General features: G+C 48.2%; 2 protein-coding genes across 8 annotated transcripts in view; one reads left to right on the forward strand and one right to left on the reverse strand.

Annotated features, from left to right (window-relative positions):
• The first annotated feature begins 1,873 nt into the window (after positions 1–1,873).
• Telo2 (telomere maintenance 2) lies at positions 1,874–18,027 on the forward strand. 4 transcript variants are annotated; one of them, XM_005007375.4, is made up of 21 exons: positions 1,874–2,058; positions 2,453–2,799; positions 3,495–3,772; positions 5,918–5,986; positions 6,247–6,394; positions 6,850–6,952; positions 9,066–9,134; positions 9,282–9,423; positions 9,500–9,636; positions 10,266–10,345; positions 10,517–10,639; positions 10,933–11,021; positions 11,190–11,281; positions 11,528–11,644; positions 11,751–11,822; positions 13,855–14,046; positions 14,951–15,042; positions 15,520–15,619; positions 15,993–16,057; positions 16,290–16,405; positions 17,482–18,027. In XM_005007375.4, exons 2-21 carry the CDS (start codon positions 2,465–2,467, stop codon positions 17,583–17,585), a joined length of 2,523 nt encoding a protein of 840 aa, XP_005007432.1. In that variant the 5' UTR covers positions 1,874–2,058; positions 2,453–2,464; the 3' UTR covers positions 17,586–18,027. The 4 variants fall into 4 exon arrangements, with proteins under 4 accessions (XP_005007432.1, XP_005007431.1, XP_012997121.1 ...); XM_005007374.4 differs by having other exon boundaries at positions 1,875–2,152; XM_013141667.2 differs by lacking the exon at positions 1,874–2,058 and having other exon boundaries at positions 2,065–2,497; positions 2,656–2,799.
• A 78-nt stretch (positions 18,028–18,105) lies between these two features.
• The window catches only part of Ift140 (intraflagellar transport 140), a 97,666-nt gene continuing 89,846 nt past the window's right edge, over positions 18,106–25,925 (reverse strand). For 3 of the 4 annotated variants that reach the window (XM_023560715.2, XM_063226270.1, XM_023560716.2), the window contains 5 exons: positions 23,948–24,154; positions 23,474–23,686; positions 23,214–23,380; positions 21,168–21,309; positions 18,106–18,862 (listed from right to left, as the gene is read on the reverse strand). In XM_023560715.2, coding sequence (XP_023416483.2) covers positions 18,668–18,862; positions 21,168–21,309; positions 23,214–23,380; positions 23,474–23,686; positions 23,948–24,154 — 924 coding nt within the window. In that variant the 3' untranslated portion in view covers positions 18,106–18,667. The remainder of the gene's footprint in view (positions 18,863–21,167; positions 21,310–23,213; positions 23,381–23,473; positions 23,687–23,947; positions 24,155–25,925) is intronic. The other variant, XR_010039784.1, reaches the window with a different exon arrangement.

Consider the following 25,925-nt stretch of genomic DNA (forward strand, 5'->3'; position numbering starts at 1 on the left):
CTGCACCATAAATTATTCCTGACAAATGGGCTCAGTGGTAACTCACTTCTAGAACCCTTCCTGTCTCTCAGGAGCTATCTCTCAATAAACCTTTCTTGGTCTTTATCTATTTATTTATTTATTTTTTGTGGGGAGGCTGAGACAGAGTCTCACTCGCTATGTAGTTCAGACTGACCTGGAACTCAGTATATAGCCCAGGCTGGTCTCAAATTTTCAAAAATCCTCCTGCCTCAGCCTCCCAAATGCTGGGATTACAGGTGTGCACCACCATACCCAGCTAAATCTTTCCTGTTCTTAACCTTTGTCCTTCATCCTTCCATTTCAGAGGATACAAATTTGGCATATCTGACATCTACCAGGTTGGGAGTTACATTTTTCTCTGTATCAATACCACTGCACTCTGCAAGTTCATGATTCTTGTCCTCTGGCAAGCATCCTTGGCAGGTAGCCACAGCCCCCTTTCACTGACTCCTGACACTTGCCCCCACCCCCGTGACCCTCGACCCTATGAAAGGCCCCATAGCCTATGGAAGTTACTGCTCTGGTGTGTAGTGTGAGTGGTCCCTCTCAGGTTGTTCTAAAATAAACCTGTCCTGTTGAGCTGTTTCTTTTCCTAACAATGCCACTAGTTGTAAGTGTATGCCTAGGATGCTCTGGGTTCATCCCCAGTGGTGAAGGAAAAAAAATCTCCATGTAGGGCTCTGAGCAATTCTGTGCCTTCACTTAAAATAACACATCACCTGTCTTCTCTGTTTCTTCAGGCCTTTACACTGAGTTACATCCCACCCACGGTCTCCTTTTAAATTTTTGTTTTTTGGTCTTTTTGAGACAGGGTCTCGCTATGCATTTCAGGCTGGCCATGAGCTCATTTTGTAGTCCAGGCTGGTCTCGAATTTGCAACGATCCTTCAGCCTCAGCCTCCCGAGTGCTGGGATTATAGGAGGTGGGCCACCACACCTGGCTCTACACGTTTTTTCATACATGGTCTCATTAAATAGCCGAATTGCCCTGGATGGGTTCAAATTTGCGATCCTCCTTCCTAAACCTACCCACAGGACTGGGATTACAGGCAGACACCACCATGCCCTATCCACTTCTCTTCAGCTGCCTGATTTGCCTTCTGAAGCACGGTATCTGTACTTTATTTGTCCAAAAGTGAAGCCCATCCACTGTCCACGACGGCCATCCGAACTTTCCGCCACAGTATGGTTTATATCGCACTCTTCAGAGGAGCAGCCATAGGTCCCAGGGGCCACCGAGCCCTGGACCTCCGCACGTGCAGCTCAGGCACAGATTCCTGAGGTTCCATTTCGGATTGTTTACAGAGCCCAGGACACGGTCCTCCCTCGCCCGACTTCCTTTGCCCACCTCATTCGCTAATATTTGAGTTTAGCTCCGTGGCTCCTCGTCTGTCTTAACTCTTTCCCAGCTCCCACTTTAGAGCTGGTCTTCGCCCCGAGGAGCCAAGCGAACTTGCAACGTGCGTAAACGTTGGGGAAGGTGGTGCAGACCTCTTGTGAAGGGCGCTTAGCAGACAGCAGGCGAGGGCCGCGGGCTGGATCCAAACAGCCGCCTTTTGGGAAGCCGAACCCCACCCCCCCTCAAGACAGGACGGCCAAGGCTTCACTCACCACATTCCCCAAAAACTTGGCTACGTGAATCCTCCGACCACGCCCCCACTGGCCCCCACAACCCGAGGCGCAAAACCCTCGCTACCCTTAACACCCAGCCCAAAGCAAAACTCTAACCACACTCCTACCCACCAAGGGCCCGGTAGAGCCCGCCCATACCAAACCCTCTGACTTCTCGTATTAGCTCCTCCCCGTCCATCCCGTCCCGCGCAGCCGCAGATGCGGCCGCCTGCACCCTCGCAGATTCGTAGCTGAGGGCCGGCGGGAATGGCTCCCTAGGCTCGAAAATTCTGCGGCAGCTCCACCTGCACGTGGGGACTGGCGCTCGCAGATTTCCATAGGCTGGGACCGAGCTAGACCGGAGCTGGGGCGCCTACACGAATCAGCGGTGGCGAATCGGCGGCGCGCGTAATTAAGCTGGTGGCGGGTACGTCTGCTCCGGCTCTGGATACAGGCTGAGTTGAGCTCAGTCAGACGGCTTACGGCCGGGATCCCCTGGGCGTCCAGCACTTGCATCGCAGGTTGTCTCCCGACCCTGCTCCCGCTCCCCGCTCCCCGCTCCCCGCTGGCCTGGGGCACCCTCTGGGTCGATGGAAGTGGCCTCTGGGCAGCGTGGACACGTCCTGCTTGCCTGGAGGTCACCTATAGGAGTGGACGCGAGTCGGACCCCGGAAGGAGGGAGGAATGAATGAGACTAGAGAAGCGCGGTCGGGGCCACGGACGGGTTTCCAAGAAGGCTGGAGAAAGACCTCGACGCCCACACCACGAGCGACTGACTAAGCATCTTGATCTTCTCATGCATTCTTTCCTTTGACTCTCAGGCCTGCCACAGAATGGACCCTGTGCTGTCTGCTGTTCGCCTGACCGTAAGAGAAGCCATTCATACCCTCTCGTCTTCCGAGGATATTGACCTCATTCTTTCCACTCTTGGATTCCTGAAGCGGTATTTGGGAGAAACAGAGGATCCAGCACTCCCCGAGGAACAGGAGGAATTTGCAACTGTTCACTTCTCTGCTTTTCTCAGATGTCTGGTCAACAAGCTGAGCCCAGTCTGGCTGGAGCTGTCGCCTGATGGCCAGTTGGAGGAGCTCTGGGACAGCTTTTTTCTGAAGGGCCCAGCTGACCAAGCCTTCCTAGTACTAATGGAGGCTTTTGAGGGCACTGTTGGGTGAGCAGGGCTGGTCTGGTTATGGGGTTGTTCGTGACATGGGAAGCATGGAATGGTCAGAGTGTTGTGAACAACGGGTCTCTAAATTCTGTGTGTAGGAGAGAACAGAACTTTTACACAGCTGACAACTAAGAGTGGGTGTGTCCTCTGCAACTCTTAGGAAGGCCCTTGCTCTGTGGCTCCCCTCCCTGCAGTAGTACTCCCTAGGTGCTGTTGCCAGTTCTTAAGGGGATCTTGAGACATTTTGGGCCTTCGAGAGAAGCTGGGGCTGTGGGACATGTGACTGCCATGGAATTCTAGTTCCAGGCAGATCCCAGATTTCACATGAGATTATTTGACAATGCTTTGAAGAATGCTGTTTCTTTGAGAAGCTGGGATTTTAGAGGTTACTGTGCTAAAAAGCAAGCACTGCATTAACATTAGCATAGATAAGCAGGAGTTGGCTATTCCAGTGTGACTATGAGCTGGGGGAGTTGTGCAGGACCCATTGTCACTCACATTACCACTTGTAAATGGTTATTCAGGAGTGGAAATCAAAGTATTTTCCTTCAATTTATGTGTTAGGACGTGAAGGATAATAAAGTTGTTGGGTCAGTCTGTTTAATAACGGGCTGTGAGAATTGCTTGTGGCTAGAAGGAAGTGCAGAGGTAGAAGGGGCTCCAGGATTCCTCTCAATATCCTTGCTATTGTTCAGCCCTAGCTTCTGTCTGATGAAGATGGCACAGCTCCTGGCAAATTTTCTGAGCCAGAGCAGGATGGCAGCTTTAATGGAGGAGCAGTGTCGGCCACAGAAGAAGCCCGGCTTCCCCCTGTTGCAGGAGACACTGCTCAACAAGGTGGTGGGCTTGCCTGATCACTTGGGCAACTGCCTGCAGCAGGACAACCTGGCCCTGTTCTTCCCCCAAAACTATTTTCGTTTGCTTGGCGAGGAAGTGGTTCGGGTACTACAAGGCATCGTGGATGCTCTACGAGGTGAGCAGGTGCTCCTGCCTCAGTGTACCTCTTCTCAGGCTATCACCCCCTCTTTGTCCTCTCCCATTCTAGTGAAAAATCTCATGATCTCTGAGCACTTTGGAGTGATATCACACAGGTTAGGTGTGACATCCACTCTTTCAGACAATAGCAACCTATGTGTTTAAGTTTTATCCTGGTTTTGGCTTTTGACTCTGGGAGTTGGCTGGCCATAGATTCTGGATGTTCTTGGTTGGACGTTGGGCAGAATCATCAAGATAGGGCCAAGTCACTCCCTGCTGAACACTCAGTTGAAGCAGGAGAGTCCTTTGTGCTGGGGTACCCTGCACAAAGGGCTCATTGTCATTGGTGATGTTTAATTCCTCTATTGATTTGGAGTTGTCTTGTGTGTCTTTGGTGACAATGTTTTGGGTGCTCACATTGTTGAGACAGAGGAAGTCAAGGGTCTTTGGGTCTGGAGTCAGATGCTCTTGGCTCACTTGGGGTACAGTGCATGTGGGTGGAATTCTGTGGGAACTGCCTGTTGCTTACAGATTGATAGGTCTAGCCCTATGTGGTGTTTGAGGTGAGCTCTCTGTCCTAGACATCATAAGGGTGGCTTTTATAGCTGTGTGTTTCAGCTGACTGGAGATTTAGCTTAGCAGCATAAGCACCTGCCTTGCAAGCACAGGTTGTGAGTTTGATCCCTAATACAAACAAACAAAAACACCCAAAAAGAGAGTAGAGAGAGGATATCTGGAGCATTGTGAATTCTATGAGGCAGTGGCCTTTAGCTAAAAACCAGCAGGGTAGTGGGCTAGTCTTTGTCTCTTCCTGCAGTACTTTCCTCTTGCACCTGTTCTGGTATCCTGCAAGTCTGAGCCACACCCCAGCTTAGGCCTGTAGCCTTGATTGTCTGCCCTTAGTCTGTTTCAGTATTCAGTCCCACCAAGGCTCACCAGCTTTCTTGTGCCCAGGCCCAATACCCCAAGGAACCTGTGACCTATTTTTCTCAGGCCTAGGAGAAAGCTGGTCTCCTCTAGTCCCTCATGGTTTCTACCCACCCCATGCTACCTTTCTTCCCGAGATCTCTATAGCAACCATCCCAGCTCACTCTAGTCTTTTCTGCACCTTGTTATAGGCTTCGTTTGCTGCTCTAGGCTAGCTGATGCCTCATGGAAGTTCTGAGTATGAATTCTGCCATGGCTGCCAACCATGCTAATTCATTTATATATCAGTCTAGGGCTGTTCTCAGCCATGATTACAAGTTGTATAGTTGCCAGGGACTGGTGTCTCAGCCTAAAGCAGGTACCCTCTGACCCTTTACAGCAAAGTATGTGTGTGCCACCTGGAGTCTTCCATCTTATCCTTCTAGTAGTATACTAGATTCTGTCTTTGCAGAGTGTGTGTGTGTGTGTGTGTGTGTGTGTGTGTGTCTGTGTGTCTGTGTGTGTTAGAAGGTGTCTCGTGTAGTTTGGGCTCATCTTGACCTTACTATGTAGCCAGACTGGTCTTGAACTCATAGCAGTTCTCCTGCCTTGGCTTCCCTAGTGCTGGAATTACAGGCATATGCTACCATGCATGACTTGGTTTTTGCAATTTTTAAGTACCCATCCTTAGGTCACATGTGCCCTGGGTCCCTCCAACACCCAGTACTTGGCCCACGGCCCAGTATTGCCCCACATAGCCAGCCCCTTGGCTGGGACCCCTCTCAATGCCTCCATGTCTTTGATAGCACCAAGCTTGTCCCATTAAGCAGATATGTGTGAGATTCTTGAATCATCATTGGCTTTTCATATTAAACAATCCCATTTTGATTTTGATTGGGAAGAGACTGCTTTGTACTGATATATCATTCAGAGTCAACTGGTGTTTCCACATTCAGATTTGGCCCCCAAACACTTTTCCCCGCCAAGGCAGGTATTCCCTGTATCTTTCCCAATGACCAGCTGTACAGTGGGTCTTTTTTTTTTTTTTTTTTTTTTTTTGTCTTTTTGAGACAGTGTCTTGCTATGCAGTTCAGGCTGGCTTTAACTTCAACTCACTTTGTAGTTCAGGCTGACCTTAAACTCAGAGCAGTTCTCCTGCCTCAGCCTCCTGAGTGCTGGGATTATAGGCATGTGCCACCATGCCCAGCTGTACAGTCAGTTTTATCTTCTGTCACAGGTGGTTTGGACTGCTCCGTTTCCTTCCTGTCTCAGGTCCTGGGGAAGATCTGTATCCAGGGGAGACAGAGTGAGTACTGCTTGTTTTAGGAAGAGTACAGCGCCTGCTGACCTTTCCACTGATCCCTCCTGCAAGGTCCCCTTTGTTGCTGCATGTTCCATAGCAGTGGCAGGAAAAGCTGATTCCAACCTTTAGTGGGGTCCCCTCTCTTGGACCTGGTCCTGGATCTACTAGTGTTGCCACTGGGCCTTGACTCTGCCAATAGTGAGTCCATAGTGCTTTATACATTATCGGTTCCTGAGGCTCAGGTCTCTTGTGTGTCCCCTCAGAAGAGATCTTGGGTGTGTTGGTGCCCCGGCTGACAGTGCTCACCCAGGAGAGCTGCCTGTGGCAGCGGGTCTGCTGGCGCCTGATGGAGCAAGTACCTGATCGTACCATGGAGGCCGTGCTGACAGGACTTGTGGTGGCTGCTCCAGGGTAAGTAGCAGGATCAGAGTTGGGAGGCAGATTCTGCCATGGCTGCCAACCATGCTAATTCATTTATATATCAGTCTAGGGCTGTTCTCAGCCATGATTACAAGTTGAATAGTTTCCAGGGACTGGTGTATCAGCCTAAAGCAGGTACTCTCTGACCCTTTACAGCAAAGTTCTGAGCCCTGTTCTGGGTGAAGCATGTGACCTTAGACTTGGTTGTTCATGGTGGAGTTGTTATCCTGTGTTAATGTGCTTAGCTCAGTGTAGGGTTTGGGCTCTCCCTGGGAAGAAGGGCTGAGAATCTGCTCAGGTTGTCAAGGGGCTTGCCTAAAGGTCTACAGCAAGCAGGTGGCACAACTTGGGCCTGTGAATGTTGTGTGCATGTTTTTCCCAGCACCTCTACCTCCATATCCATAGCCACCTTGCAACCCTGTCCCCTCCTGATCTTGCTTCTGCAGGCCAGAAGTTCTGTCGCGTTTACTGGGAAACCTGGTGGTAAAGAGCAAGAAAGCCCAGTTTGTGATGACCCAGAAGCTTCTGTTCTTGAAGTACCAACACACAGTGAGTGTGATAAAAGCATGGGTTGCAGGCTGCCTAGCAAAGGAAGAACCATTGTGAAAAGAGAGTTAGAGGGGCTGTGGGTGTAGCTCAAAGAAAACATTCAGGGTCAGCAGGTACAAGGTCCTGCACTCCACCCCCAGCCACAAGGAAACAAAAAACCAGAGTTCAGTTAGAGCAATTGAGTGGGAAATGTCATTGAAGTGTTAGGCATGTCCCTGTTATGGCCTGGGTACCAGGCGAGAACTTCCTAAGTCCTTCCATCGTCCTGACCACCCAAGAGGATCCCTTTACTGACTGCATTCTGTTTGTGAGGGGGTAAACATGTCCTGGCATGGAGGCTGTTGGTCTGTGTTTGTACAATCTCACAGACATGATTGCTGTGTTCCTGGGGCCTGGAGCTGTCTCTGACTGGAGCATGGACAGCAGATCAGAGCCTGGGAGAGCCAGTAGCAGAAAATTGCAGGCTGCAGAGTGGCGAAGGGTGGCATGGCCCTACTGCATTCTTATAGCTTGCTTTTTTTAATTCAACAAATGTTTGACAGATACTCACTGTGTGCCAAGGTCTTTTGTGGGTGCTGAGTGTTCAGCTAGGTGCTGAAGAACCATGGTCCTTCCTCATGGAGTTCATATTACAAGCAGGGAGGCAGATACTATATGCCACCTATTAATACACAGTATGGTGTATCTTACGCTGACAAGGCCCAATAGGCCAGCAATTACTGCAGGATTCTACAGAGACCTTTCTGATGAGACAAGTCCTGAGCAGGGGTGTGATCAAGAGTGGGTGTAGTCCTCTGAGTACTATGGTTGCTGGGAAGAAAGCCAGCTGGCCTGAGGTGGCAGTAGACCCTTGGTGGCATGAGCAGGAGAGCAGGACTTGTGGTAAGAGCAGGATAGATTGGGTTGAGGTAGGCAGCTAGAGGTTCTGAGCAAAGGTGACCAGACTGAGCCATGTTAGCAAGACTCACTGTGGCCGTTGTGTGGAGATCAAAGGTGTAGTGGCCAATTTGGAAATGTAACTGACTCTCACCTGGGAGCAAGGCAATGAACCTGGGATAGAAGCCTGGAGAGCCCTGGGAATTTGAGAGCCTAGCAGGTAGCTGCACAGGAGTAGGTAGAAGTTGCTTAACTGAACTTAAGCACTCTCAGTCCTTGTTCAAGGGACAAGTGGACAATGTAGCTTCAGGTGAGCCAGAGACATCTCATAGCCTCCTGAGAGAACAGTCATGGTTGTGTAGGCCCCTGAACCTCACAGTTCACTGTCAGAATGTAAGCAAATCAATGGGACAATGCTGCAAAACAAGAACTGCAGGTACCAGAGGGAGTATCCAGTGGTCATTTTTTGACAAGGCTGTTAAATTAGAAATCAGTAGTAAAAAGTAATAATTTAGTAATTATAACATTACTGTTAAATGCAGTCATTCAGGGACCAAGTAAGAGCACATTAAAAATGGCAGAACCTAGAACTGAATGTAATAAAGTAACTGTGCAGAAAAGCATGTGGAATCAGCTAATGTGGGGATGAGGAGAGAAATTTATCACCTTGTGTACTGTTTGAATAAAGAAGGGAAAGGTAAAGAGAAATGTGAGTTGAGAATAACATCTTGGAGTTTTACCAAAAGGAAGAAACTCAGAGAAAAATAGAAGCTGATGCCAGGCTGGCTGTGCTGGCATTGAGGTTTGTAGGGGATAGGAACTGTACGCAAGAGGTGTAGTGCAAAAGTGGCCGAGGAGCACAAACCTACAGTGCAGAGGATGACCTCCACCCTGAGCGAAAGCCAGGAAATCTGATAGTACAAAACTAAATGGCAGTCAGATTTCAAACTTGGAGGAAATGGAAAATTTCTTTAGAAAAGTTAAGTGCATGAACTGATCAGTGCAGAAGTGGAGCCCCTGAGAACCTTATGCTTCCAGTTTTGTGGAAGAGAGGAGCTTCCTGGTGGGTCCCTCTTACTGGGACGTAAAGGGTTGCCTCTGCACTCCCTGTTCCCTGCCCTTGGACCAGCCCTGTTTGTCATCCTGGGCTTATGGACCTCTGAAAGTTCCTGTGCTAGTGGCATCTGGCCAGATGGCCATCTCCATCTGGTAGACAGGATGCCAGCTTTTATTGTAGACATCCATGCTGCAGAGCCTGCTGGGGTATTTGGCCTTGGACAGCCAGCGGCGGCCGCTCCTTATACAGGTGAGTGGTATCTGTCTTTCTGGTGCCTATGCTGTCCATGTGGAAAGGATGAGCAGGAGTCTTGGATGGGTTGGCCTGGGTACTGATGAGGATGGTCTGGGTTATGGCAAAACTGCTGCCTGACCAAGTGGGCTATGCTGCCTGCAGGCACTGAAAGAACTGCTGGAGACGTGGGGCAGCAGTAGTGCTGTCCGACATGCACCCTTGGCACAGCAGCACTACCTCAGTGCAGCCATCCTTGTCTGCCTAGCGCACGTAGGGGAGCCAGAGCTGCGGGACAGCCGGGATGGTGAGTAGGCTGTGTGAACATACCCCTCTCCTGGGCACCCCAAGGAGCCCTTAGGATGTATGTCTGGTGCTTCTAGAATTGCTGGCCAGCATGATGGCAGGTGTGAAGTGCCACCTTGACAGCAGTCTTCACACTGTACGCCGCCTGGGCATGATTGTAGCAGAAGTCGTCAGTTCCCGGATACACTGTGAAGGGCCACATCTCAAATTCCAGGTGAGCAGGGTCACCTCATTGATGTCCCCTTTGGGTGGCAGAACCCAGGGGTACTCTGGCTGTCATGCAGTCCGAGGGCTTCCTGGTGTCCAGGTGCCTCCCATATTGGCCACACTGAGGGCTAGGGATTAAGGGGTAGTAGTGGGACCATGTGGGGTCAGGGTAAAGCATGAGCATGTGTGCTCAAAAGTAGAGTCCCTGGATACCTTTCCAGATTTTGTCTACACAGGAATCCAAGGGAAGTGGGATGAAGTGAGCCATTGCTCTAAGGTTGGTTTACCGCTGAGTAGTATAGGTACCATCTTGGCATATCCAGCACAGGTTCCTCACTTGCCTGGCCTTTTATGTGCTGGTAGACATTCTTCTATTTCTTGAGCTCCTGGGAAGTCCTTATGGGTGTCCAGCCCTTGGGGATCCCTATTTCCTCAGGATCAAGTTGCCTTCTGGCTTTAGCTCAAGGTGAATATTTGAAGGTACTTTAAAAGAGCAAAGATGATTGGCTGCAGGGAAGGCTGCTGAATGAGATATGGTTGGTTGGAGAGGAGGACCTGGTGCTGTAGCTTCTGTCAGTGATGAAGTGGCAGCTGTTAGCTTCCAAGTGTCACTCATTCCAGTGATTGTACTTCTAGTATGAAGATGATGAGCTGAGCCGTGAGTTGCTGGCCTTGGCCACCCCCTGGACTGCAGGCAGCAGCACCTTAGAGGCAGAGTAAGGATCTCCATATCCCCATCTCTTATGTACCTTGTCATTCTGGATTCTAGTCCCTCAGGCAAAAGTTAGAGAAGACCTGGGTGGAGGTATAGGGGTATCTCTGGAAAGTAATAAGCAAGAGGCTCACCTGGGTGACTCCTGAAGGCTCTATTCCTTTTTATTTCTTAGAGGCTCATCACCAGCACCTGGTGCTGCAGAGATGCTTGCAAAGACCATGGATGGTGGCGTAGAGTCTGCCAATGGCAGTGTTGCCAAAGTTGGGCCACAGGGCTCTGACTCAGACCTAGACAGGTAGGGCAGGGCTTTTCTGGTCTCTTCTGAGTTCAAATGGTGACTGAGGGGTGGCTCTTATGTCCTGCATGGTAGGGGATTCTGGACAAGTCAGCACAATAGGAGGTTTTGCACTGCCCATGTGCTCACACACTGTTCTCTGCTACCCCCAGAAAGTGTTCCCTTAAGCTTGGGGCTGTGGGAATATCAGTGTCTGGCATTATTAGGATGTGCTCTCGAGGATGGACAAGTTGAAGGGGCATGGAGGCTGAGCTTTCTTCCACTAAGACAGTGCCTGTCTTCTTTTGTTACAGTGATGATGAATTTATCCCCTATGACATGTCAGGGGACAAAGAGTTGAAGAGCAGTAAGGCACCGCTGTATATCCGGGATTGCATAGAAGGTAGGCCTCACTGGGATGACATGGCAGATCTCTAAAGGTGCCTGAGCCCTGTCTTCACCTTGTCCTGGAGCCATCTGCCAGTCCTTGTCCTTACATCCTGGGCTTCCCAGTTTCTCCTGCTCAGGCTCAGGGCTGATTCTGACAGGAGCCTGTGTGGGTTCTGTACAGTGTTGACATCATCTGAGGATATGGAGCGTTGGGAGGCAGCCCTGCAGGCCCTCGAGAACCTGGTGTGCAGGAGCCCTGAGGCCACTCGAGAGGTGAGCAGTATGGGGTTGTCAAGGAACACGGAAGGTTAGACACTTCTGTGGTGGAGAGGCCCCTGTGCCATCCTGGGTCATGGAAGGGTGGAGCACTTTTTTGGCTGCTGTGTCCCTTGAGAGGCTTGTGACCTAGAGTTTCTGCTGGTGTGGGCTGGCAAGCGTGCAAGTTGACAGCAGCAGTGGGGCCTCTCAGTTGTGTGGCCAGAGCCTGAGGGTACTCTGATCCTTGACTCCTGAGTACAGGTAAGTGTGGAGCTGGCCAAGGTACTGCTGCACCTGGAGGAGAGGACCTGTGTGTCAGGATTTGAGGGACTGCGCCAAAGAGCCTTGGTGGCCGTCACAGTCATGGACCCAGCCCACGTGAGTCCCAGTGCAGATGTCCTACTTTTGTGCCTGGGTTGGCTGTGTGGTACCTGGAGGACATCTGGGGTCCAGGTCCAAGTAGCCTCTCCTTTGCTGTGCTCAGGTGGCGGAGTATTTGACCTCACAGTTCTATGCTCTGAACTACAGTCTGCGGCAGCGCATGGATATCTTGGATGTAAGTGCCCTGGGCCCCTGTCAGGCCCAAGCTACCTTAGCAAATCCTGGAGTTCTGTGGGTCTGTTGGACCCTGATGCTCAGGTAAACATTTAAAAATTGTTCCACAGAGGATAATATAGGTGTAAATCTTGGTTTGACACTTTTGCACACATGCACACACTTTGCCTTTCTTCATATCAAGTGGGTAAACACAAAGATTGCTTCCTGTGTCCCTTGGGGAAAGGTAGTAAGATGCACAGCTCGCTACTATTATGCTGAAGTAAAAAATTACTGTAGAAAGTAAAGGATGTGGATGTGGTACCCTCAGTTATGGTTGGAGGCTTAAGTGGTGGTGGTCAAGAATCTCCATGGAGAGCCAGGCATTTAGCTCGGTGGAAAAGCACCTGCCTAGGCAAGCACAGGTCCTGAGTGATTCCCAGCACCAAAAATAAATAAGTAAGTAAATAAATAAATTTAAAACCTCACTGCCTTAAAAAAAAAAAAAAAAAAAAAAGAATCTTCAGGGACAGTAACTAAAGCCCTTCTCATGCTTCTTTGTTGTGGAGTTGGAGTCCTCAGCAGCTTGAGAGCAGAGCTCATGTTCTCCAGTGCAGGGACTAGGTCTCCAGTTACTGAGTTCTTCATTTTAAATGTTTTATTAATGTATTTTATTCACTGTAAAATTCACCATTTAAAGATATGCAAGCCAGGTGTGGTGGCATATACCTGTAATCCCAGCATTTCAAGTTTGAGGGTAGCCTGGGTTACATAGTGAGATCTTGTCTCAAAAACAAAAAACAAAAAGATCTCCATATAGATGTCCATACCTGAACATTATCCAGTTATAAAAATGAGTAAAAGTCTGACACGTTACATGGATGAACCTCAACATGTTAAAAGCTAGTGCGTCAGGACATGGTGTGATGCACATTTGTGAACTATCCAGGGTTGCCAGGCAGAAGGATGGTTTCGAGGGCCTGGGGTCAGTGTTTAGTGAGTTTCCACATGAGAAGACAGAAAAGTTCTATAGATAGATGGTGATAAATGCTCTTGAATGTGCTTAATGCCACTGAGCAGTATACTGAAGAATGATTCAAATGGCTGTGCATGGTTATGCATGCCTGTAATCCCAGCATGTAGGAAGATGGTCATGAATTCAAGGCCAGCCTGAGCTACGTAGCGAGACCCTGTCTTCAAAAAAAAAAGTTGTAAATTTTATGTTTTACTACTTAAGAAAACGCCAAGAATGTACCACCTCACAGTAAACAATCCAGTGATGGTCAGCACATTGACAATGTTGTGTACCACTTCTCTGTCTAGTTTGTTTTTGGGCTTTTAAGACATGGTCCTGTTTTGTAGTTCAAGCTAGTCTTGTAGCCTAGTCTGGCCTTGAACTCATGATCCTCTTGCCTCAGCCTCCCAGATGTTGGGATCATAAGCATGTGCCACCACTCCTGAGGCTACCCTAGTTTTGCAGTATTGCCATCCTTCCAGCAATATCTCAATACCCTCATTCTCTTGTCTCCCTAGTCTGTCACCCACCATGCTGTTTTGTGTTTATGGACTTGACTGTTCTGAATATTCCATATAACTGAAGTCCTATGCTATGTGACTCTTTGTGACTGGCTTCCTTTGCTGTCTTTGTGTGTCTTTTTGAGACAGGATCTCACTATGCAGTTCAAGCTGGTCTTGAGCTTACTTTGTAGCACAGTCTGGTCTTGAACTTGCTGCTCTCAGGTATTTAAGTTCTTCCACATGGAGCATGTGCCTCATTTGTTTTTATGTGAAGCTGAGTTCTTGGGAGGAGGAGCTGAGTTTTTGGGAGGTTCTGGTTTTCAGAACTGGGTGAGCTTTAGGAAAAATGGTGCACTATTCTTGAAGAAGCTCCTAGCCTACCTGCTCAGTAGAATACAGAGCTTCAGGGACACTTGGCAGTGTTTTAGGATGCTGGGCACTGCTGTTGATGTGGGGGTTCTGTGATCACTTGGCTGATAACTTTTCAGATAATTCTCAGAGATGTGGCACTGCCCTGGGTCCTTCCTCTCCTCTAGGTCCTGACACTGGCAGCCCAGGAGCTATCTCGGCCAGGGCATCTTAAAAGGGATCCTCAGCAGGTGTCCTGTGGTTCTGGAAGCCAGCGCTTGCCAGCCCTGGCTTCCTGTCAGCCTGACCACAGTACAGGTTCTGGCTGGCGAGCAGTTGTGGAAGAGAGAATCAGAAGCAAGACCCGGCGGTTTTCCAAGGTCAGCTGGGAGTCTGTTCACATTACTGCAGGTGTCAGGACATGGGGTGGTAGACATCCTACAGGCGATGTCTACACTGAGATGGTGGCTGGATTGAAATTTAGGGATGGTGGGGCTGGGGGTTTAGCTCAGCAGCATAAGCCATGCCTTGAAAGCAGGCAGTCGTGAGTTCGATCCCCGGTACGGATAAAAAGGAAAAAGACAAAAAAAAAAAAAAAAAAAAAAGAAAAAAAAGAAATTTAGGGATGGTGCCATTGTTGGTTCTTTGAGCGTTTATGGTGCAAACAGACTAGTTAGACTATTGTGGTTTAAAATGAGCACGGAAGGGAAAAGGTCCCAGGAGTGATAGGTCAGAAACTGATGAGCTGGTGGGTAGCCAAAGGTGCTCAATCATAGTAGTCTTTTTTTTTTTTTTTTTTTTTTGAGACAGGGTCTTGCTGTGTAGTTGGGCTGGCCTTCAACTCACTTTGGAGCCCAGGCTGGCTTCAAACTTGTGGCAAACCTCCTGCCTCAGCCTCCCTAGTGCTAGAGTTACAGGCTTGTACCACCATACCTGGAAATTATGGTGGTCTTGCCCTATCCTGTGATGTCAGGAAGTATCTGGAGACTGTTTGGCCGTGGGAATGGGGCAGAGCCCAAGAGGCTGCTCAGCATCCCACAGCACCCAGGACAGCCTACCATGAGGACTGTCCATACTGAATGTTACATGAACAGGATCTGGAGTCCCTGTTCCAGGCCCAAAGCAGCTTTCTGGTTGCAGCAGCCTGAGTCCTAATACCCTTAGCTTAGGGCCATGGAGCACAAGATTGGGGAGCCTGCATAAGTTCTGTCCTATGCAGCTTTGACCTGCAAAGGGTATGTGGGGCCTCAAACCTTTGAGTGCATGTATATGTGTGTTTGGCAGGGCTTTCCCCGGCAGGAGCTGGCAAGTGGCCCCAATGAATTCAACTCTGTGGCTGGCTACTTTTTCTTCCCCCTCATTCAACACTTCGACAGGTAAGAGTATTTCTGGAATTTCAGGATGAGTTGAGTCCATAACTATGGATAGGTGGAATTGCAGGATGTGAGGTGGGATTCTGGGCAGAAATGTATTATTTATAAAGCTTAAGTTAAATGATATAAACTTTTCTGGAATTTTCCCTTTGTCATTGAGCTTTGTGGAGGGGCCTTAGTCTGTCTGCATTCCTAGATTTTGGGTTTGCCATGAGTGGCAGTCAGTGCTGCGACCCGTGTGCTCCCAGTGGTTCACCTCCCTCCTACCTGGGAAGGCAGAGCTGGGTTCTCCTGCTGGCAGGCCATGGTGGAGAAAGGTCCAAAAGCCTACTCTTTGTGGCCCTCCTGGTGCAGTTTGGGGCCAAGGTAGTGACTACAGGAGGGCTTCCAGAGCCCTAGGGTCTCCCTTGGAAGCTTGAGAGGTTAGGTAGCCAGCCCTGAGGTACCAGGGCTACAGTGTTTCCTTATTCTGTATTGTAGGCCTCTAGTGACCTTTGATCTCTTGGGAGAGGACCAGTTGGTTCTTGGAAGACTGATTCATACTTTGGGAGCTTTGATGTACCTGGCTGTTAATACCACAGTGAGTTGGGATGTGGGAGCTGAAGGCCTGCCATGTTGCATTCACAGAAGTGAAGTTCTAGAATTTTCTTAAGGCCCTTCCTTGAGTGTTCATACAATAGGGCTTGAGCTTGGTGTGGCCAGTTTTAGTGGGGGGTGAGGTGGGGAATGACCAAGGTCATAGGCATAAAGCACTACATACCCAGAGCTTGTCCTCCTCTTACCTGGGCCCTAATGACAGACTTGTGGGATTCCCCACAGGACATCAAACACTACCCTTACCTCAGATAAGCCCAAGCCCTATGGCAACCAAGCCTCAGAAGCCTAACTGTTGGGTGCCAGGTGTGGGTAACAAGCATGGTGGACATGTTGCCTACCTATCTGCTGATTTTCAGGTGGCTGTGTCCATGGGCAAGGCCTTGCTGGAGTTTGTGTGGGCCCTGAGGTTCCATGTTGACATGTGAGTGGCCTGCAGGGGTAAGGGTGGGATCTCCAGGGCAGCTTGGCCTCGTCCTTTCTAAAGCGGGCTCAGTGGCCAGGGGTACACACATTCCTATGCTGGTCGGTCTGCTGGACTTTGAGGGGTGGTGGGTCTTTTTGATCTATGGTGCTGTTCCTGTGGCTCCAACAGTGCTAGTTTGCAGCTCCATCCCCAAAGCTGCACCTCACTTTTCCCATTTCTTGCTTGGTAGCTATGTGCGCAGGGGCCTGCTGTCTGCAGTATCTTCCATCCTCCTCAGTGTACCTGCCGATCGACTGCTGGCAGACCTCTCTGATGAGCTGCTGGAAGCCAGATCCTGGCTGGCAGGTGAGTGTTGCCCCAGGCTGTGTCAGCAGGTGCAGGTCATCAGGGTATGTGAAGTGGCTAGAGCAGCCCAGGTGTGGGCCAACTAGTCTGAATGGGTGTGCCTCTCTTGCTTGTGCTGAGGAGTATGATGGCCTGTATAGTGTGTTTGTGTGGTGGCATCACTGTCTTGGGTGCTTTGGGGAATCCTTCAGGGGTCTCACAGGTGAATCTCACACCCAGAAAAGTGATGTGGATAGAATGCCAGGAACTTAATTCACCAGTACAGTGTTTTGCCATGTCTTGTCCCTTGCCCAAAGACAAGGGACTTTTTTAAAGTCAGTTGTAGACACTATAACCCTTCCCTCTTAAGTTCTTGACTTAGGCCTATGGATGGCCCACTTTTCACCCCCATGATTAATGTGGGAACCCCATGGATAGGATTTTAGACCTGAAGACCCAGGGTCAGGGCACCACCTGGGTACAAATGATCATTCTGAAAAGGTCTTGCTTTAACTGCAGTTTCATTCTGATTTTGGGAAGTAATTGTCCCAGTGGAGCTTCCTGGTGGCTCTCCAGGATTCCAGGACTGAGACCATGATGAGGGCCCTTGAATGGCAGTTCCATCCCAAGAGCCATGGGGCAGATTGTGATTCTGAACCCCAAGACCTCTTTTCATCTGGCCTTTGGAAGCCAGGTGGTTAATGTATGACTGCTGGGTGGTATGTGGGCCCTTGTGAGATCCTTAGGGCTTTGCCTCTGTGACCACAGCCTGCAGAGGAGGTGCTAGAGGGAGAGTTCCAAGCTCTTGCATGGCCCTGGCCCCTCTTTCATGTGCTTATCTGAGGCTTGATTGGTGGAGTCACCAGCACCAACTTCACCAGCAGACTTGTAGGTTGGCCATGTGACCTGCCCATTGCTGGGTTCCTCCCTCCGGATGGAGGCATCTATATCACCTGGCCAAACACAAGACCCATGTAGGGACACAGTAGAGCCCTTTGCTAGGTGTGAGTGAAAAACCACATCGGCCATAGTGAAAGGATAGGTGACACAGAATACCTGCAGCACTACTCTTTTGCTTCTTATTCTTACCTTGGCAGATGTTGCTGAGAAGGATGTGGATGAGGACTGCAGGAAGCAGGCAGTGAGGACTCTGCTGCTTCTGGAGAGACTCAAGGACAAGTTTCTTCCCCTCACTCATTAGCCCTCAGGGTTTCCCACTATCCAAGATCCAGATGGATCACTGCCATGAGAAAGATAGAGGGTCCAAAGAGTGGAACTGGGGTAGCCTTTGGGCTATGCAACATAGCCAGCTCTGGAGAGTGATGGGGTACTGTGTGCACATGCAGAAAGACCTGTACTCTACTCCTAGAGCTGCCCATAGCCTGGCAAGGCCTCACACTGCCTGCCACAGGATGGGGTAGCCAGAATGCTGAACTGGAGCTGGGCTAGGGGTACCAGGCTGAGAAAACCTCCTCCCAAGAGTAGAGCCAGTGGGAGCTCCAGAATGGAGAGGAGGGGCAAGTTGTTCAGAGCCCTCAATACCCTCATACATTGGTGCCAGACCAGCAGAGCAGGCTTGGCCTTCTTGTGGGCTTCTCATCATTGGGTCCCTAGGAGAATAAATAGGACAGAAGTGTCATGTAGCCCTGCTTTGTGGTTCTCACTGGGTGGAGGGCTCAGCTTTTACATGGACTCAGGTGTGGTGGGGAAGGACACAGGTCTCAGAAAATAGGCTTTATTGGAATTACACAGGAGTGTCAGCAGCCAATAGGTGGGACTTGGTGTCCTTGTTCCCCATTCTCGTGACCAAAGGCCACAGCTGTCAAGGTTTGGGCCTGGCTATAGTGGTCCCTGCTAGGAACTGTCAAGTAGCCTCATATTTAATTAGCAGTAATAGGTGTCACCAAGCCCCTGGGTACAACATCGTTTGTGAAGTTCTAGAATTTTCTTAAGGCCCTATAGTCTGTAACTGGGGAAAATGTGGGAAAGATGAATCCAAGGCCCCTCAAAAGAACTGAAATAGAAATCCATGGAAGCCACTCAGCTGCCAGAGGCAGGAGTACTGGAGGGATGGTTTATAATACAGGGTAGTCTTCTTTTGTAGATGGTGATGTGGAGACAGTACTCCCTTCTGTTTCTCTAGTCCTGTTTAAATGTAACAATACAGAAATGGAGGTTTTTAACAAAATGACTGCCTCTGCTACTACTGGTGCTCGGAACACTCTAGACGCAGCTTTCCCAGCAGCAACAGGACACAGAGCAGGTAGCCAGAGCTCAAGTCGCTCAGGGGTCATTGTCTACCTCTTCCACCACCTCGTCCTGGTCCTCTGTGCTGTTGTGGCAGGTCTGCTCAGGCAACATGCGTGTCAGAGGGAGGCCCAGGGCCCGGTACACGGTGTCCATGGTCCGCTGATCCATGTAATATGACATGTTGGCAGAAGGGAGTTTCTTCCGCATCTCTTCTAGGTACCGGTAGGCCTAGGGCAGAGGTGACAATGGTTACTTGTGTGTGTGGGGGGGTCCAGCAGACATGACAACCACATGGTGCCATCATTTTTGTTCATCTTAACCTAGTTTCCTAAACGTGAAGTACCCAGCTCTCCACTTCAGGAAAGCAAGAAATATGCTTTCCTTCTAAAGGGCTCATGGGTTCAGTGGTCTGAGGTCTTGGTATTTATAAGGGGACTGGTATCCCAGGATAGCATGTTTCAGATTCTGAATGGTTAACACTAAGCTGAGATCAATATGAGCGCCTAACACTGGATCCCTTGAGAATCTTTTGGCAGCCAGTAGCCAAGCCCCTGGCTTGAGTCCTAGGGCCATGTTCTTTCTAGAACCTGCTCACCTTTGACTTGCACAGAGATCTACTAAGGGAAAAGTGAGTTTTGTGTTTTTCTCTGGTCTGAGCATGGGCTTGTTAGAATGGAGCGCAAGCAATGGTAGTAATGGTTTGTCTTGGTTATTTTAATCAAGCATCAAGTTTATGAATGGCTCTTTTTTTTTTTTTTTTTGTCTTTTTCATTTTTATTGGTACCAGGGATCGAACTCACGACGCCGCTTATGCCGCTGAGCTAAATCCCCAGCCCCTATGAATGGCTCTTGATCTGAGGCCAGTAAACTATGGAACCATAAATGGTTATACTGTGAGATTTTCTCTTTTTGCCAGTGGGACTACATGGGAGGGCTCAGGGGTGATGTTCAGAGCAGCTCAAAGAGGGTCCTGAGGCAGGATGGGACTGGTTTCCATCCTCAAGGAGGATCACACACAAATGGGACCTAAAAATTTAGAATGTGACCTATTTTTTTTTTTTTTTTTTTTTTTGGTCTTTTTGATCTCATTATGCGGTTCAGGCTCGCCTTGAGCTCACTTTGTTGCCCAGGCTGGTCATGAACTCGCAACGATTCTCCTGCCTCAGCGTCTCAACTGCTGGGTTTACGGGAATGTGCCACCACACCCAGCAGAATGTGACCTAAATTTTAAGCATCTTAAAAAAATTTTTTTTTAGGAATAATTGTTGGATCTTAGTATTTCTTAAGGATGGTAAAACTCTTAGAACAATTTTGTTTTGGACAGGTATCACTAAAGATGGCAGATATTTGACAATATTGAGCCATCAAACCATCTTCAGAGATTTTTGCCAGGGTTGGTAAGACAGCTAAGTGAGCCTGCACAAATCTCACACTGTTCCCTGGACCTTTTATAGGCTGCTAACACTGCCAGGTGTCAAAGGAGACACAGGTCAAAGGAGCTCAGGATAGGGTGGGCCAAGTGCAGCAGAAGCTGGGGAGGGCCTGAGGTCTTTCTGGCCGCAGAACTCAAGGAGGCCCAACACTAGGAAGGGGAGAAGAGTGAACTGACTGAGAGAAAAACACTTCTGGTTGGAAAGGCCTGTACACATTTGAACACAGCTGGGTCCAGCTTGTGTATCTCCTCAATTGGAAAAATCCCAAATCAGATGAGAGATGAAAATTATAAAGTCTGAAGTGAAGAATTGGGTGGGATTAACATCAGCATAAACAGTGTGGAAGAAAAGAGTGCAAATTTGAAAAAATGGAATATGAAACTACCCAACATGAAAAATAAAATAGTGGGTGAAAGGGAAGTTGAGCTAGGGGACACCAGATACAAAGTAGCTGTGATTCCTGGAGAAACAGAAGGAACAGAAGCAGACTTCCCCATAGTCTAGGAAAATATGTTTACAATCATGTATTTGGTAAAAGAAATGCATCTACAATGTAAAAAAAACCCAAAATGATGGAAAGGTTTGAATACTTCACAAAAGAAGATATGGATGTTAAGCACATCAGAAGATGCTCAAGTAAGTCATCAATTAAGTAGAAATTTAAACCACAATGAGGTGTTGCACACCTGTAATCTCAGCTACATGGGAAACTGAGGCAAGTCTGAGATCAGCTTGGACATCTTAGAAAATTCTGTCTTATGTTAAAGGGCTATAGGTATAGCTCAGTGGGAGAACATTGCCTAGAATGCATGAGGCCTCAAAATACCACAGTGTGATACCACTACACTCTCACTAGGATGGCTAAGAAAAAACCATCACATAAATGTATGTGGCACACCAGTGATGAACACTGGTGCAGCTTTCATGTGGAATATTTTTTTTGTAAAAATGATTACAGGATAAACTAGTCACGTGGAAGACACTCAAGAACAAAGTGAATCTGTAACATCAAAGAAAACAGTAGCTGATTATCTTTGATGACACCCAAGTTTGAGCCTTCAGGCACAGGGACTGAGGCTCCAGGACAGTAGTGTTCTCACCATCTGGTACTCCTCCATCTGCACATAGCGCTCCACTAAGAAGCCGTAGACATCCCCAATGCGGATGGTGCTGTCCAGGTCTGTCTCCTCCAGGAGCAGCTCACATTGCCTGATGGATTCCTTGGGGTCCTCTGTGTAGGTCCTGAAGGGGGAAAAGAACAGGCCTGAGCCTGACCCCAAAACATGCCAGAGGCAAACACCACTGTCCTGCAACAGCAGCTCTAGGGAGTGACTGAAGATTTTTGTGAAAGTAATGCCTGTGTGGGGCTGGGGATTTAGCTCAGCGGCATAAGCGCCTGCCTTGCAAGTGTGCGGCCGTGAGTTCGATCCCCGGTACCGATAAAAAAGACAAAAAATAAGAGAAAGTAATGCCTGTGAATTATTAACTAGTTAATTCATTAATTCAGTTAATTTGTTCATTCATTTAACAAATACACAGAACACAGACCAGCACACATAAGGCTCAGCATCTATGACTGAGCTCTTATGTAGGGTTCAGGTGCCATTTAGCCATGCTGCCTCAGCTACTCCAAGCAGGAGCCTGGCCTGACCACTGACCACTGACAAACTTCTCACTCTGACCCTCAACATCTCCTTTCCATCCATTGGACTGCTTCCTGCAGCCCAGGCTGGGCAAAGATCTATTGGATGCAGATGACCAGATTCTCCTCCAGGCAGACTTTCCTCCAGGGAGCCTGCTCAGGTGGGTGCAGTGATACAAACCTATTATTTTTAGCACACTTAGAGGCTGAGGCAGGAGGACCACAAATTCATACCTAGCTTGGGCAATTTAATGCCTTAATGAAATCCTGTCTCTAAAAAACAAAAAATAGGCTCAGCATGTAGCTCAGTGCAAAGGGCCTTGGATTAATCTCAAGTATTGTTTAAAAAAAAAAAAAAAAGTGTGGTGGTATATACCTGTAATCCTTGAACTCTGGGAGACTGTGGCAGGATGATTACAAATTCAAGCCTATGAGGCAACTTAGTGACTTAATGAAACCCTGTCTGTAAGGAAAAAAATTAAAACCAAAAACAGGGTTTTGCACTTAAGTGCAGGCTGGCCTTGAACTCACAGTGATCCTGCTGCCTTAGCCTCTTGAGTGCTAGGACAACAGGTGTGTGCCACCATGCCCAGCAGTTTTGGAACTCTTTCAGAAAGCTACATAAAAAATACTCCTGGTTTGGGCAAAAGCTGAGTTTAGGTGGCCCATAGATGCAGCTGTTTGCTTATTTCATGGTGATCACATGCTGGGTTCTTTGAAAAGTTCAGTTACCAGTTAGCAAAAAATGAGAGTATCGGGCTGGGCATGGTGGCACACTCCTTTAATCCTAACATTTGGGAAGCTAAGGCAGAAAGGTCACCATGATTTTGAGGCCAACCTGGACAGCATAGTAAGTTTCAAGGCCAGCCTCACTTACATAGGGAGACCCTGTCTCAAAAAAACAAAAACAAAAACAAAAAACAAGCAGCAAAATAACAATAACAACAACAACAAAAAAAACCCCACAACAGTGTCCCATTAAAAACAGGTGGAGACAATGTGTGGCCTGCCTGGGCCCCTCCTTTCCATATGCAGCCAGGCAGTTGCTAGAGAGGTCCCTAGGGTCTGTACCACACGGCTACATAATGGCCCCTCTCTTGAGATGATCCACACTGCTACATAATGGCCCCTCTCTTGAGATGATCTTGTCTGACCCCTGCATGCCTGACAAGGTCCAAGGCGCCTCTCAGACACACCTGTCCCAAGTCTTCCTCCTCACCTCCTATACTACATCTCAGTTATCTCGGCATTTGTGAAAGTCTTCACAAGATTGTGCCCAAGTTCCAAGGGAGCATCTCCCAGGATCTCAGATATGTCTCAGGCTACAGTGAAGGCCCTATGCTCCAATATTCCTCTAAAAATATCTTCTAGGAACAAAAACTTGATCTGGCCTCTTACAGTCAACACAAAAATTCCTGATGGAGAATGGAGAATCGTAGGGCGAACACAGAGGGTCCTTGAGCAAGTCTGCCACTGCCTTCCACCCTGCAATGTGGGCACACACCTTCGGGCCTGGATGAACCGTTTCACCAGTGTCATCTTGTTCTGCAGCTGGGCCAGCTTCGTTTCCTGATCCAGGGGACTCTTGGCCTTGGCCTTGGACAGGCACTTGTAGGCCTCAGTCAGTGCCCCGTGGGCCTTGTCGTAATTCTGGTATTCATCAATCTCCACCTGTGCCGAGGAGACCCATCAGGCCAGGGTGGGTAGAGGAGGCACCATTTTCCCCACCTAAGACCCTGACAGAATCCCTACAAGGGTCCATACCTGGGCACAGGCATCATAGAAACCAGCCAAGAGGTCCAAGGCCCGCCCCTTGGTATAGAAGCTGATTATGTTCTTCATGATTTCTGGCTCCTTCCGCCAATCCAGGGACTGTAGGTAGTTGGCAGCCATGATGTAGATTTCCTTCTGCCTTGAGACACCCGCAAAAAATACAATTTTCTCTGTGTCTCCAGACTTAAGCAGTGCTCTCATGGCCTAGGCAGAGAAACAGCCATGTCAGGAGAGTAGGGTGGACCTAGAAGAGCTCCAGCAGAATGGAAGTTCAACTGGCTGCTGCAAACAAGATGATTGCTACACATGGTGCTGCGTGCTTTGCTTTGCCAAAAGAGTAGACAAGAGAGATCTGTATATCACACTCCCCATGGGCTCCCTCCAAAGCCCTGATAGAAGGCTGACTCCTGCCTGGGTTCACCATAGAGGCCAAGGGAGAAGCATATGAGGTCTGGATGCCCTCACCTTTAGCTTGTTCCCAGCCTGCGTGTACTTCTTGGTGGCCAGATGGTAGTTGCCCTGGTGCATGCAGCAGTTGGCAATCTGTTCCAGCAACTCACGCCGGGACTCCTCAGACAGAACCTTAGAGTCCTTGGGCACAGTCATCTTCTCTGCCATCTCCTCAGTGATGGTCATATTCTGCTCCAGGCACAGCTGCAGAGCCTCATGATACTGCAAGAGTGCCAGATAACACAGGAGTATGTTAATGTAGGCTGAGGCGGTCAAGGTCCCATCTGCTACCCTTTGGAGAAAGTCAAATTCTAGGACTATACAGGGTCCACAGTCTGCAGCTGGGGCAGCTGTGTGAGGGACAAGGATATTTCATGTTCACTAGCATAAAGGACAGTCTCACTCATGGGCCCCTCCCTCATGCTACTGACACTGTAGATCTCAAAAGAATATATGAGGATGACAATGTGCAATGTTTGTACCACTGTTGCCCCCTGATTGATATTGTGAAACTTCAGTTTTTTTCTCCTTGAAATAAAATGTATTTGGGAAAAAATGTTTTTTTGAAGACTCTAGGAAAGAATGGCAAATAAAAAAAATATATTTTTTTTTCAAAAGGAAACTGGCAATTTTTTATAACCCCTTTTAAGAATATATATCTTAAAGCCTTAATGAGGTCCTGTCTCTATAATTAAAAACAAACAAAAAATAGCCTGGCATATAGCTCAGTGCAAAGGCTCTAGGTTTAATCCAAAGTACTGTAAAAAAATTTATCTAATTTTATTTTGTTTTTAGGTATTGGAAATTGAACCCAGAGTCTCAAATATGCTGGGCAAGTGGTCTATCACTGATCTATAATCCCTTTCCCCTTCTAAATTTTGAGACAAGATCCTGCTAACTTGCCCAAGCTGGCCTTTAATTTGTAGACCTTCTGTCTCAGCATTCTGAATAGCTGAGATTACAGGGCATGTACCTCCATGCCTAGAAAAATTTATGTTCTTAGGGCTGTCTTGGTAAAGGCTTCTGACTTAGAGGTCACTCCCTTGTTAGTACATGGACCTTCTGACTGCTCCATAGTTATTCCATGATACTGAAGAACCACTGAGTATTTAACTCCTATTAATGAATAGAGAGGCTGTCATCTTTTGCTGTTATAAACATTTATGCAGAGCATGCCATGTGTGCACCTAAATCACATGTCAGTGGAGAGGCATTTTGGGACTGGGAAGTACACAATGTTCCTACCATGGGGCCCTTGTGATGCTAGGTCCTTAGCATGACAAAACAAAATGGGAAAGATGTATTTCTAAGAAAAGAGACTGTTAGGTAAAAGAGGGAGGTATCAAAAGACATCACTTATGGTGGGTGCTACCTGTTATATCCTGCAGCAGTGCTGGGATATGTGTTTCCCCAGACTCTCATGGAATTCCTCAACTAGTCACCTACTAGAACAATTCCTAAAAATGTTTATTTCAGTATTAGGGATTAAACCTAGGGCTTTCACACTGAGCTGTAGCACCACTCCTTTTTAAATTTTTTATTTTGAAACACAGTTTTGCTAAGTTGCCCAAGCTGGCCTCAAACTTGTTATCCTCCTCCTTCATCCTCCTGTTTGCTGGGATGACAAGCATGTGGCATCATACCTGGCTTCTCCTTGACTTTTGATCTGTATTTTTATTATGAATAAAGCTAAATATTTTATATTCAAGAACCATCAGCATTTCCTTTTAGAGTTCTCTACCCTTTTAACTTGTTGGCAAATTTTATCTTAGTAAGTATGTAAGAAATATGAAGTTTACCTTTTGGGATTTAGGTTAAAAAAATTTGCCCCATTTTACAATTTATCTTTGCTCTATTTATGGTGTTTTTATTTCCGTGAGTTATTTTCACTTTTTTGTTTTACATAGGGTTTTTGCTATGTAGCTGAGGGTGACCTAAAATTCACAATCTTCCTGCCTCAGTCTCCTGAGTGCTATTTGCACATTTGTGTTTT

Source organism: Cavia porcellus, unplaced genomic scaffold, assembly GCF_034190915.1.
Source record: "Cavia porcellus strain 051 isolate PalLab524CR breed Dunkin Hartley unplaced genomic scaffold, mCavPor4.1 scaffold_16, whole genome shotgun sequence".
Classification (NCBI taxonomy): domain Eukaryota; kingdom Metazoa; phylum Chordata; class Mammalia; order Rodentia; family Caviidae; genus Cavia; species Cavia porcellus.